This window comes from Pygoscelis adeliae, unplaced genomic scaffold (genome assembly GCF_000699105.1).
Source record: "Pygoscelis adeliae isolate BGI_AS28 unplaced genomic scaffold, ASM69910v1 Scaffold38, whole genome shotgun sequence".
Classification (NCBI taxonomy): domain Eukaryota; kingdom Metazoa; phylum Chordata; class Aves; order Sphenisciformes; family Spheniscidae; genus Pygoscelis; species Pygoscelis adeliae.
In genome coordinates this window covers 14952619-14967501 of record NW_008825614.1, presented here as the reverse complement: position 1 = coordinate 14967501, position 14883 = coordinate 14952619, and the positions used below count along the sequence as shown (strand labels likewise).

Below are 14883 nucleotides of genomic sequence, written 5' to 3'. Positions count from 1 at the left end.
CGGTCAGCGGGTGGTGAGCAATTGTACTGTGCATCACTTGCTTTGTGTATTATCATATTATTATTATTATCATTTTATTTCAATTATTAAACTGTTTTTATCTCAACCCACGAGTTTTTCTCACTTGTGCTTTTCCAATTCTCACCCCCATCCCACCAGGGGGTGCAGGAGTGAGCGAGTGGCTGCGTGGTGCTTAGTGGCCGACTAAGGTTAAACCACGACACCCCACAACGCCAGGCTCCATGATATGCCATTCACTCCTACAGTTTTAATTCCATATGCTAAAAACTATTTTAGCATTATTACCGTTTTAACTCTGAAACAACCAAACATTGAATTTGAAAGGGGTTTTTTTGCAGTCTCTCTTGAATTGAAATAAACCAGTCCTTCCTGACAACACACATATACAGGCTAGTTATAGATATGGACCAGCGGTTCTAAGCCACAACATCACTTGCACAGAACCCACGGCCTGTCTCGAATTCTAATTTCTTAAACATCTTGCTAAAGCTGCCAAAGTATCAAAGCCAAACTAACCTTCTCAGTAGAAAATTCCCTGCCCACAGCAGGGGGGTTGGACTAGATGACCTTTCAAGGTCCCTTCCAACCCCAACTATTCTATGATTCTATGAAAATTCCTATAAAATAGCCAAAGTTTTTGACAGAATTTGGATTATCTCTGATGCAATATTTCCTGCAAGTCTCAGTATCTTTTCCACTTTAATTCCCCTGATCTGTTGCCTATCTTGCTACTGGAAATTTTTTTTTCTTTTCTCTTTGCTCCTTCAAAGGCAAAACAAGACAGGCCGATTAGAAGGATGTATTATCCTTAAACTTCATAACATTCCCCAACGGGATGCTGATCTGTTTAACTATTATTGAGTTAACTTTGCTGTTCCACAACAGAAAGCTTTATAGAATGGTGTAGCTTTTTTTTATGGTTCCAATGTCAAAGTACAAAGGAATGTCCAAAAAGCTTCAGTGTCATACCAAAATAAATCTGTTCAAACAAAACAGAACTGCACATCATTCATTTCCAAGAGGTAAGGTACACGCTCACTTAGCAGGCATCTAACAAAACACCTAGCTCCGTTTTAAAAACAAAAAAAAAAGTCAGCAGAAAAGCACATGAATGTACGACTCTGCTGGTTCAGCAAAGTCTGCTAGTTTGCCTTCAACTGCTGCAGAAAGTATGCTGAGTTCAGCCAGGGAACGTAGCTGAAGAACAGACATGCTTTCTGAACTGCAAGCCTGCTGGCTTTTGTTAGGGAGAGAGAGAAACAAATACGGAGTAGAAAAGTGAGATACATGTCTGAGAAGGGAACTTAAGGAAACACAAATGCTTTGAAGAACCTCCCTGAAATCTGCTCATACCACTCAACAACGGGCAATTCCAAACCAGCTGCTGAAATCTGAGGAATTTCTTTGTATCTCTCTTCAGCAGATCAAGATCAGAAGGTAAATAAAAAAAGACATCTCCCTCAATTCCAAGGAAGTGCCTGACTTACCCTGACGTCACCAAGTTTGGTGGATACTCCCAACTTTTGATACGCTATGACCCATCGAAGTACACCCCATTTTACATGATTATGACCAACCTCAGAATACAAAGAACCCTTCTTGAATTTTCAATTCTTTATCCAAGTCTCAAAGGCCTCAATTCCTCACTTAACTTTCACAGAAAGCAGAAAAAAAAAATTTGGGTGGGAGGGGGGGGCGGAGAGAATTGTCACTAAACCCAGGAAAAATAATTCTACTTCTATCACCACTCCCCAAAGCAATGTCTTAGAGGACTTGTTATATAACTAAGCAGAGGTTATGGCACAGGTCCAAAAAAAAAAAAAAATATTCAGGACTGCTTCTGCATAATGAAGTTATTTGTTATCTTGCTTCTCTTCCTAATTTTCAAGTCACTAAAAAAAAAAATTATGATCAAATTTTCAATGCAAAAGAGCCTATTCATTTTCTCAATCTTACTGGTAGAGTATTGAGACTTTGTGTAAATCTCACAACCATGTCCAAAACTCGGATGTTTCCCCTCAACACCCAGGGGGAAAACAAACAAACAACAAACAAACAAACACACCCCCACACACAAACACAAAAAAAACAACCTTCAAACTGTCCTACGTTAAGAGAACACTGCGCATACTTCCAGAGACTCCCAACTAAATTTCAGTTTCTGGTAAGGTCTATCATTTCTCAGAAATCCAGTTCCAAAATTCCTTATAAGCTGAACACAGTTTAATGGTTTTCAAGATGTAAGTTAATTCCTCTTCCTCAGAGATGATGAGAACATTTATGCCTTTATTAGTCAGTGAGCTGGTATCACAAACCTGACCGGGTACTTCCATCTGTTCCCGAGAGTCATACCCATTCATATATGTAAGCACAAATTTCAGCTAAGCTTTGAAACAAGCAGACTACACAATATAGGACCTCTAAGAAGCTGCTCCCAAAACAAATGTATCAAGAGCCAATGATACAGGTCCCTAAAACAGGAAAGTGAAAAAGAGGCTTTTAAAAATAAAAGGAGACCACCATCCAAGTGTTAGGGGACGAGTTAAAATGCAAGCCACATTGACATAGTAACCTTTTTATACTGTTATTATGAAGAATGCAGCAACATACAAAGAGGCCGAATTATTCACAGTAAGTTCCTGGAGTTTAATGAAAAGTTTATGAGTAAAGAGATACTTGAGATGCTCTCTTACTAGCTGAAAATGAAGACATGCAATATTTTGATACCAGAGATTGCTAAACTGTGGTCCTACACAGATGTGATTATTCATTTGGTACTGCTTCCCCACTACTACTTTCCTCCTGAAAAACCATCATGAGGAAAAAACCCCAGTATTACTATTCTTCCAGATAAGCAGGTTTTGGTTTTATGAGATGGCTATTATTGATTGCAAAAGGAAGAAGAGGCAGCCTACATAAGAAAAACAAACAAGAAACCCCTACAACATACTATCTTCCCCAATTAGAAGTTTGAGCCTCTTGCTTGGTAACTGCACTGCAGCTATTTAGTGCCATGTTTTGTCAGTGCTGAGATAAGAAAAATAAAGTCAATTTAACTAGAGGATTGCATTTTACATTGAGATCTCTTGACGTAGTCTTGTTCAGTCTCTGCTTCAAAGAGTGCTTCAAGTGCCCTGTCCAAAGTACAGAAATCCCCATTCTAGCACCTATTCCTTACTTTTATCTTTTCTTATCACAATAAAATTTTATATCAACAATTAAAAATAGTTTAGAATAAGAGAACCACCTTCTTCACATGCACTTTCATCGATTTTTAACTGATTTTCTAGAGTAGCTACCCCATGTGATGACTAAGTACTTGAAGTCTTTTTCTGCGTATGAACAGCAAAAAGGCCATACGGCAAGAAGCCAAGGATATGCATACACATCCAAAAGGTGTTAACTTGATTACATGTTAATGCACTTACCTGATTTGATTTCTCTACTGTGCTACTGGGAACCTCTGTGGTATCCTTCACAAAAAAGTTATCTATGATGTGTCTCTCTGCACATTCCTGACCACAAATTGGACAGCGGATAACACCGACTGGGGGGAAAAAAAAAAATCTGATTATGCTTGCATAACTTAAGGTATATCAAACAACTTCAAAGACAGCTTGTAAGGATAAATACTTTGAAAGGATGTTTTAATACTTTCCTGTCAATAAGGTGTGAGTAAAAAGAAGCTAATTCTCATTTATCACTGAAGTAACCTTTACCCGTTACTCCCTGATGACGTATTCTTTCAACCAAGGTCAAGCACCTTTTTGTTTCAATCCTATAAAGACTTTGCCTTAATCTTACAGAAAATTAACTCCTTTTCTCTAAAGGGAATGTATTCCCATTGACAATTTGGTGTTATAGAATGGATTCAAGTAAACATTTATTAGTGTGGAGTATTAATTAGTGACATTGAGCGCTATTACATACACACACATACACGCCAGCAGTGTGACATGATTGACTTCTGACTATGCAATATCAGAAACTGAAATGTAATACATTCAAAATTAATGAGGCAAGTTGTATAGAGGAAGAATGGACCTGTATTAATCCTGTGACTACCTTCACACTAAGCAAGGGAAAGCAAGCAAGGAAGACATAGGAATAAGCAAGGCCCTCTCCCTCCTCTCCTCTGCAAGACACGCTGAGGAACAATTCTAAGACAATAACATACTTAGACTCCCAGTTGAAGAAAGAGCTGAGAACCAATAACTCAAAGGGTTAAACAAATAAAAAGGACAAAGTCAAGTTCAAAACTTGGGGTTCAACAGTGAGTAGACTAGACTGAAATGGAAAAGATCTATCTAAACATTTTAAAGTAGACACCTTTACTAGGTGCAGAAAACAGTATGTCTTATTAGCACTGAGGCTTGCTTATCATCCAAGAAAAATCTCTAAAACGCTAGGCATTGACATTTTGCTTTAAGAAAATTATCACAGTCATTACCACCAAAAAAAAAAGAAGATAATTGAAACTAAGTGAGGTTGAAATAATCACTTAGGATGTGGAAATCATCGTGCAAAGCCTACAGTAGAATAGTCATGTGAGTCCACACTGAGACAGATTCTAGACCTACAGCTGCCATTTGAGAGGAGGCATGATTTTAGGGCCTTAAAGAAAATCAGAGGCACCGCTTAACCCAATGAATTTAACACCAGTATATGATTCAGCACTTGCATATTTAACTAAACCAGCATGGGCTTAATTCTGTTCCTGTTTCACTTTTACAATAAAATGTAGAAGTACAGAAACCATTAAATATTTCACTTTGTGCAGAAGAACTTAATTCCTTACTGTAGGTGCTTCATACAAGATTTAGGTAACTTTTTCATAATGTTCTTCCAATATCCACTAGATATTTAACTGGCCAACCCACTATAAAGCAGTTCTCTAATAAAAGTCCACCAGTTTTACTAAATTAGCTCTTCATTCTGGAAATATAGCCAGCAGTTTTCCACTTGTGTGCAAGGCGTTTCACTTTCATCTGAAAGGCTATGATGTTAAGCCTGGTTTTATTATAATTGCCATTTGCCAGTCTGCATTTCAATACATGTTTGTGCAGCTTCCTTTGATATACAAATTCTATATTTTGGCTAAAACTATTGTAACATTGTTATACCATCATCATGAAGGATAATTAAGAAATCCAATTCTGGTATGTCAGGTAGTTAATAGAACTCCAAGTACTGAATTTCTCCTTTTATTAAGCAAATCAATTTATCACAGTCAAGAGTAAACAAATCTCCTAATACTCAAGCTACATACTTGCTGAAAAAGACTTTTTTTTTACATTTTTCAGTGCCGATTACAAACCGCTCTCTGTTCCCTCGCTGCTCATTGTTGAGCCTAACAAAGCGCAGTGCTCTGGGCCAGCACAAGCGACTGAGGCCGTCTTTGCATGTGTTTGGGAGCAGGGTATAAACAGAGAACGAGACTGGCAAACGGATTCAGCCGTGGATGTACTCCTCCTGCTCTCCCAAGCTTCACCTTCAGCCCCCAATCCGCTTCACTGACCAAATCCACTACTGCTTGCACTGAAGCAACATGAGAAGCAGCACGAGGATGGGAAGGGGCCAACAATGTCACTGAAGATAAAACATGGAACCACTGAAACACATCGGCTGTATTAAACTGAGTTTATAAATCAGCTTGAATTGAAAACATGGCAGGCAAGGAAGGGGCACGGAACAAGTTAGGAAATGTACTAATGTAAACCAAATATTTCATTTGCATTTTCACCAACAGAATACTGCCAACTACCTGTTCAAGAGATCACTTAGAAATTCTAGACTGAGATGGGAGAAGGAGAAAAGGAAAAGTGCCCAAACCTCTCCAAATCCTCTTGAAACTTTTTCTAGAATTCCTTATGCTGTCTAGCCTTAAGTCAAGGTTTTCTTCTGCAACTGTGTGTGGGAAAGTTTGCATTTGTTATCATCCTGGATTGATGACTGCCACACAAATCAGTTTTAACCCAAGTTTAATCAACTTCAGGACCGCAGATTCAAATGAAAATACCTAGTATCATGATCTCAATGTAACTGTTATAGCCAGGTTACACTGTTACACACACAGCTGGCAACATAGTCTTTTTTGGCACAAAATGTAAAACACAAATTAGCCAGGCAGCATTCCTTTCAGGTCCTTATCTACTATTCTTAATGTATTCAAGGCTCTTTCAGTAATGTACTGAACAATATAAACCACGTGTGGTCTTTTCCTCTCCACTCTCCAATTGGGAAATGGAAGGTGCAAGCAGAGTGCTCTGTGCATGTTTTTTCATGCGTGTTGCATTTGAAACAAAAGGGTCATGGCAAATAACAGTACTTAACGAATTCATGCAGGTTCATTTCAGAACTTCAATCTAGCCACCTCAAAGAGGCAGTCTCGCACAGATATGCTGCACATCAGCACTGGAATTTCTACCCGCACTCCTTATCAGTAAACAAATAGCACAGTGGAGTACACTGTATAATCACCACACAGTCCTGCAGAACTCGGTGAGGAGCTGGCACTTCACCAGAACCCAGGTAACTAAGAGAGACACTAAGCTACTGGGAAGGAAAAACATGGTTTACAATGAACCCAGAATTAAGAGCTTCCTATGGGAAAACAGAGGCAGAAGAGGAAAGACGACGACTATTTTGGAATTAAATGGAAAACATGGATAAATATGAAAACAGTGTATACAAAGTTACAAAAAAAGAACACCGATTATATTCAAGTAAAGACACACATTCTAATTTAGCAAAGCTCATGGACAAACATAACTTTCAAAATTGGCATTTCAACTGACGTTATCAGGGTTACCTATCATAATTGTTAAAGTTTTATTTGGAAATAGTAATTTTCAAGTAAATTCTTACTTTGCAATACTAGCTACAGAATGCAGCTTTTTGTATAAAATGATAAAACTACATATAAACCAAGCAAAGTTTTCAGCCATTCATCCAGTACAAATTGTACAGTTGTCAGCTATCACAGATCTGATGGGATTTAAGTCAGTTCATGTCATTTATGTTGCTTACAGACCAGAATGCATCAGCACAATCCTAAGAGCACACACCTGTAAAGGCCAGGCTGCAGAAAGTTATAAACAAGAAATATTGGGAACAGGAACAGGAAAGTTACTGGATTTGCTCAGTATCTGTTTCTAAAGATGACATAGAACATTTAAATTTTTTCATGTGCAGAGTCCTCTTTTAGAATAAGATTTGGTCCAGTAATGTGGTGCATTGGGTTTACGTGTCCAGTTTTGGTAGAGTGCAGGGCAAGGGGGGAGGGGCTGCAGGGGTGTCCTCTGTGAGGAGGTGCCCCCTCACAGATGGTGCCCCCATGTCAGACAGAGCCAATTCCAGCCAGCTCCAAGACGGACCCACCGCTGGCCAAAGCTGAGCCTATCAGCAATGCTGGTGGCACCTCCGTGTACGTGTTTACGAAAGGGTAAAAAATGCTGTGCAACAGCAGCTGGGAGAATAAGAAAAATGTGAGAGAAACAGCCCTGCAGAAACCCAGGTCAGTGAAGAGGGAGGGGGAAAAAAGGTCCTCCAGGTGCCAGAGCAGAGATTCCCCTGCAGCCCATGGAAAAGGCCATGGTGATTGTCCCCCTGCAGCCCATGGAAGACCACATTAGAGCAGATATCCACACTGCTGCCTGCGGAGGACTCCATCCTGCAGCAGGTGGATATGCCCCGAAGGAAGCTGCAGTCTGTGGAAAGCCCACACCAGAGCAGGTTCCTGGCAGAAGCTGCATCCCATGAAGAGATGCCCATGCAGGAGCAGGTTTTCCAGCAGGAACTATGGCCTGTGGGGGACCCACACTGGAACAGCCTGTTCCTGAAGGACTGTACCCCATGGAGAGGACCCACATTGGAGCAGGTCTTGAAGGACTGTATCCCATGCGAGGGACCCTACACTGGAGCAGGGAACAAGTGGATGGAAGATGGAGCGGCAGAGAGGAACTGTTATGAACTCAGCACAATCCCCATTCCCCATCCCCACTCCACCGCTCGAGTAGGGGAGGAGGTGAAGTCAGGAATGAAGGAGTGAAGTTGAAGAGGGGTGTGAGGGGGAAGGTGGGTTTTTTTATTATTATTTTTGTGTTTGTTTCTCACCATCCAAATCTATTTAATTGGCAATAAATTAATCTTCCTCACCTTGAATCTGTTTTGCCCATGATGGGAATTGATAAACCATCTCCCTGCCTTTATCTGTCCTGTTGAAGGGAAGGAGAGAGCGCGCAGCTTGGTGGGTGTCTGGCAGCCAGCCAAGGTTAACTCACCACACATAGAGACAGATCTTAATGGTTCTTGGATTTTTTGTTTGTTTGGGTTCTTTGTTTGGTTTTGAGGTTTTGTTTGTTTTTTTAAAGCTAAATGCTTTAAACTAGAATTGTATCTTAGTTGATAAGAGAAGCGAAGTGGATCTGAAAGAGATGCTGGTTTGTATGTAACTTTGCAGGTTTTATATGGAGAAGACAGTGCTCTGTCATGCCTGTCAGCCTTCAAGGAGTGTCTTCATGATGCTCTTAGTCATATGTTTTGGTGTTAGGTAGTCCTGCAAGGAGCAGGGAGTTGGACTCAAGGATCCTTATGGGTCCCTTCCAACTTGAGATAGTCTATGGTGCAACCTTAGAGAGATGTAGAGAATACATAACCTCATGCCAATTACAATATCTGTACCACTTTGGAGGTCTACTCCAGTTTAGAATATTGCCAACCATAGAGATCTTATGCTTCTTCCTTTTCCCAAGTAAAAAGGACTCAGAAGAGTACTGAGACAGTGTCATTGTCCTCAAACTAGCCTACTAGATGACACCATATACTACAGTAGCTTAAGAGAAATTTTATTTAAAAGACAGGAGGAAAACTCGGATAGATGCATGCTAGAGTATTTTGGTATCAACAATAAAAATGGAAACAGTGTACAATAAATATCAGCATATTAATAACTTGACAGTTTTAATAGATTATTCCTACTATCTCAAATCATATTATTTATAATATATTTTGTATGTACAGTGATGATTTGATGAAGGAATCACAGACATGGTTTGAAACCCTTTTGTACTCATCCAGTTTTCCAGTACAAAGGCTCCTTATAGACCATGGACAAGCATCTCCTCCTAGGTCCTGCAGTAGTAACAAAACACAACACTGCACACTAAGGATTACTCCTCTCCCCAGCCTACTAATAGACCTGATAGAGGACTTTGACTTCTTTTGGTGCATAGAGTCAGGTTGGTTTAAAGTTCATAACTGACAAATAGTGTTAAGACAGATGGCTGAAGCAAACATGGGAGCACACATACAAGCTTTTTACTAACAAGCAAACAGGTGCTGTAGCAAGCAATTAACTAACTTTTTTGAACAACCAAAAGGACAATGATATTTTCCAAAGACATTTCTGCTTGTATTTCATAGAGTTACAATACCATACAGGAAGAAGGAATGCAATACAAAGGCAAGTTAATATAGCCCCAGCATTTTCTTACTACATTCCACGTATTTAATGTTCATTGTTACACCTTTTTTCCCCATAAACATTTACTTACATTTTAAACTGTTCCTTAAGCATGCATAGAATGCAATTCCTAAATTAACTTCTGAATTAACATTTCCTCCATCAATTCCCTCTGCAAGACACTTTCTTAGTGCTACAATGAATCAATTTTTTTTTTGTTAGTGTTAAGGTTTGGAAGCAATCGTGCAACAGCTTTCTAACCATGCTTAATCTTACTGCCAATACTTCCTTCCTCTTGTTTCAAGACACCTGCTTCCTGAATTGTGCCGCAATTTACTTCAGTGCTTTCAAGGCTGGGAACCCTAGCTATTATACTATGGTCTGTTCAAGAAGATTCAAATTCTGAGTAGCAAGATATTAAAAGCCACTGAGTTGATTTCCTTATATAAACTGGTAAGAAAAATAATTCATCCTCTAATAAAACTATATAAGCATAGTATGTCATCAAACAAAAACAACATTATTGGTTTAAAGGAAAAAAAAAAAAATCCCCAAACTATTTTGCTTGGGCATTTGCTGCTTTTGCTCAGTCCTCCCACCAAATACCCACAGTTTTGATAAAAGGAATGAAGGCAAAAAGAGAAGAAAAATCTGGAAAGCTGCAGCACAGAACATTATTAACCCACACACTGTGGAATAATATAATGAAATTTCACTAATCCAAAAATTATTTCTGCAATTGATATTTGCTATACCAAGTATATATTCTTCAAGTACATTACCAAGTCAGCCCAGACCTAGTATTTTCATAAAAGACAAAAAAACCCAGTATCTTAAAATAAACATTGTCAGAGCAATTATAATGCAGCAGCATCAGAAACAGCATCAGATTCAGTTCAGTATTTTGGTTAATGCTGTTCAGGTTAAGCATATTCCTGGATGGTGAGGCTCTACTGTTTATCCTGATAAAGTTCGGGTGCTCAACTAATTCTTGACCCAATCAGGTCTAAAGAGCTTTGAGATATTTGTGTGTGAATTGAACAATACAGTTAAGAGGCTTCCAAGACCAAGTTATTTTTTGGTGAAAAAGTAATTTTCCTTCCTGAAGATTCTCTAAAAGAAGACTTGCTATGATAGCAAATTCCCAGAAATAAAGAGTTAACACTTGATATTTTTAATGTCATTTCCTTTCAGAATGCCTGATGTTGCACTTCACTCTAGAGACAGGGAATATCTGAGAAAAACAGATCTAGAATTACTTAGAAGAGGAAACAAGTTGAGATCAAGCTACGTTTCCTATTCCTCCTCAGTGGGGGGGGGGAAGGGGGGTGTGTGTGAGGAATTAGGCAAAGGTGACCTTACATTTTCCTAAAATTGCCTGAAGAAGCATCACCTACCATCATCTACATACTGCAGTTTAAAGGAAACAAACACCAAAGGGGATCCAGCGGTGACTCCAGCACACCAGAGCCGCTACAGAACAGTTAACCGGGGACCTTTAGCCAGTTGTTCCATTTTTGACTAGACTTACCCTTCCCCAATTGCCTGTTTGTTTCAAACCCTATGTCTCCCTCTCAACCTTTTGTCAAGCTTCAGTCAGTTGCCAGCTGATTTGCCATCCTTCCTTCCAATTTATAATATACACTCCTACAGAACCTCGTCTTCTCTAGTGATAGCAAGAAAACTGTTTTCTGGTTCTAACCGTCATCTGTATTGTTCACATCAAATGTAATCTACTGCTTCCAGCCCTGTAGTGCCCATCACAATGGGGTAAATGCAGGGGGGAAGAGAAACAAGAAAAACCCACAGGATTCATCTGTAAAATAACTGAAAATTTCAGTGTGTTTGGGCCTGAAGCACCAAGTTTTAGCGGATACGAACCAAAAAAAAAAAATCTGAGAAGTAGAGAGCACAAAAAAACCCCCATGTATTGTTAGAAATAGGTAAGGTTCCTCTGTAGCCTTAGCACTTACTGAATCTTCAAAAGGGCAACACTGCAAGGGATAAGAAAACATGCATTGGAATGCCTTTCACTGAGAACAGTCCCATTTTACATGGGCTTAAATTTTCAAATTTAAGAATCCTAACAAGAATTGTATAGTTTGCTGTCTTTTAATAACCTATTATTACATAAGTATCTTCATTCAAAGGTATAAAACAAAGAAATCCATTGTCTGTCAAGAAGGAAGAGAGGCTTGAAACTGTTTCTCCTCCTGCCTCTGTGCACTGATGCAAGCTGAGGGAGAACCTAAGTCTAGGTAGGTAGTCCACTGAGCTGTGAGGTACGTATTTCCAATGTGTCAATTTGTAACTGTTAGTGTCTAACATGAAATCATTGCAGGAAGTAAGATTTTAAAAGCACACTTACCTGTTTGTTCTTGCTCAGAAGAACTAATTTCTCAAATGTCAGGGTTTATTTTTGTCAAAATAATTCTATAAGATTTTTTTTTTTAAATGGAACAACCATTTCCAGAGTGCTCCAGTGAGCAGGTGAAAACATATTACTTAACTTGGGAGGAGTTCCATAATCACCATCATGGTTATCATGAGGATGGCAAGTGATAAGATCCCACATTTTCATCTACTCCTTTGAGCCAGTATAGTTGTTCATGCAGCTGTATAGTGAGCTGGATCAAGAGCACATGGCTTTTGAGCAGGAGGAGTAAAAGGGGAAGACCTCCACCCTTTTTAGCAGCAACATCCATTCATATTTAAAAAAAAAAAAAAACAACCAGCTATGGAACCTTACCTTCAGACTTCGCTTGAACCAGGCCTGGACACCACATTGCTAACAAAAGTAACAACGCTGGCTCCCCTGCCCATTCATTTCTAGCCCACACCAACACAAAGATTTATGCTGCCATGCAATGAGCTGGATTAAAGAATACAACGTGGATTCAATAGGGTTGTGCCAGGAGACAAGAGTTAGTTTCCACCGTAACAGTTCTCACTGGCTACAGACCCACAACATGTATGCCTCTCCAGGGAATGCCAGCCTGCATTTTTAGACACGTAGGGGAAACCATGGCACATTCTTACTCTTCTTCACGAGTTACACGCTGCATCCACAGCAATGCCACCTCAAGCCATTCAGCAGAATGAATTTATGGTATATACTGTATATTTCCAACTCAGTTCTCAATTTCCTGGGAGTACATTGCAGACTACTGAAGCATCCTGAGACAACAGGAGGAGACTGCTCTGATCTGCCCCAGTTTCGGCTCATTTGCGCCTTCACTGTAGCAAACAGGTTTCAGAGCCAATTCAATAAAGACACTGGATAATCATTTGTAGATCCAAAAGGGTATTTTTATTTGTAGATGCAAAGTGTTTTACTAAAAAAGGAGGGCTTACGGGTTCCCTTTCTTCAGTAGAGATCAGTCAAAAAACCCCCAAACAACTAGTTTTGTGAAAGGGAGCTCTCTTTATTAAATAGAGTGCTTAGAAGCAACTAGTAACTAGTTTTCCCTAAAATGACATAGTCATTACAAAATAAATTAATTAGGCTTGTGTAAGGCAATTTTCCCTGATTTTACAGGAGTCTTGTTTGAAATTTTAAACTATACAGATTTCAGAACAGAAAATACTAACAGCGAGTCACACATACAGTTAAAATTTTTTTAAAATGGGCAGGCTAATTAACATTAATAGAAGGTATGTTAGGGACTGATGACAGTGCCAGCTATAAGTTTTTTAGTACAACTACACAGAAAATTAGGGCATTTCAACTGTGACCTACAGAATCTTTTCTCCTCTCGCTGTGTATATAGACACCATTAATATTTGCAAGGTTTTTCATTAAAATGCATGGGGTTGAGGGTAAACTGGTTATATTTACACAGGTCATGTTTTTCTGTTAAAAACAAACACTTAGAAAACTTAATTCAAGAGACGATATCATGTGCAATAACATCTGAATCAATTTTAAAAATAATTACTGCTTTCCTCTTGTTTCTCATTAAGCCAATACTGCTGCTGCAAAATTGGCAACTTCTTCAAACCAGTTTGTTCCAGAAAAAGCTGCTCCTATCTAGTTCTGACAGCCTGCTGCTGCTAGTGGAGGGGAGATAGGTTAAACCAACAAGCAAGCACATCTCAAGGGGAAACTGGCACTTACTGCCAAAATATAAACATTCAAAGCAACCACCAATCTAGCAGATAAGTTTATTAAAACCTGAATGCTTTATTTACCACCCTTTAAAATGTAAATAGATAAAAACCAGACAAAGACTACTGGCTGTAATCCCCCCTCTGGAAGAGTGTTACAGGCCAGTTTTTATGCTGCAGTGCATTGACTTTCTTGGAAAGCACTGCAGAGCTGAATTAAAATATTTCAGCTGCTCTGTGAAATGGTTCATTGTTTTTGCTATACGTGCCCAATCTTCAAACATTTCAAATATCACATATTAGGACTTCATAAATTGTAAATTTTGCAAGGGCTGACTCTCCAGCCACTTCTGAATACCTTAAGAAATTCTGAAAGGAGAGTTTATGTTCACATCCAAGGCCGTCCAATGCATTTCCTTCGACAACACAATTATAAGAAGTGTCATAATGGTAACAAAGGGAAATACTGCTATTGTGGGATAGACAGTATTTAAGTACAAGATGATGAATAAAAAACCCCACTGCCTTGCAATGAACATGCTTAAACGACGATGCAGAAGCTGCCAACAATTATGCGAATTGTCACTGCTGACTCTGATGAGCACTTCTTTCATCAAAATTAAAATACATTCTTGCAAGTCCTGAAATTGTCAAGTATTTCCAACTTATATGTAATGAATTCAAGCATACAAGATGCAAGGATTTTTAAGATTCAGTGACATTCTTGCATCGTTTTCTCTGAGCAGCCTAGTATTTAATTTTTCAAGTTGCTAACATCTTGAAAGTGGGTTTAATGCTGTCTAGATTCATACATTCTACTGAAATACCATTTTGCAGACACTCTAGGTTCCTGTCAACAGCGCTCAAGTCCATTGTATCCATATGCTTCAGGATCACGGAAATTAATACTTTTCTCCCCAAACAGCAACATGTTAGCATGTTGTTATTACTCTTTAAAAAAAGATCACTGGGGTAAAAAATTTCTATTGCCAGAAACTCTGGTAAGGAGATGGACCCCGCCTTAGAGTTGTGAGCACGACACAGCTAGTAGTCGCTTGTTTGTAGCAAGGAATTTCATAGTCTGGTCTTCATCTTTTAGATTTCTCATCTACTACCAGCTGACAGTTCAGTAGTTGCAGTACAATGCATCACCAGAAATTACAGTTATTAAAAAAGTAGGTAAACAGATTATCATTTGGGCAGTTGGAGCCAGTCACAAGCCAAAGAACCAAGCCTTTCTGGAAGAGACTGAAGAAGTTCGTTCTTTCTAACTCTTTGTTGAAAAGATGAAC

At 39.0% G+C, this 14883-nt stretch overlaps 1 protein-coding gene across 1 annotated transcript in view; it reads right to left on the bottom strand.

The window, feature by feature from the left end:
* TRIM24 (tripartite motif containing 24) overlaps positions 1 to 14883 on the bottom strand; it is a 94335-nt gene that overhangs the window by 35461 nt on the left and 43991 nt on the right. Inside the window, exon 2 of the mRNA XM_009333047.1 lies at positions 3450 to 3568. Within this exon, the coding sequence (XP_009331322.1) occupies positions 3450 to 3568 (119 nt within the window). The remainder of the gene's footprint in view (positions 1 to 3449; positions 3569 to 14883) is intronic.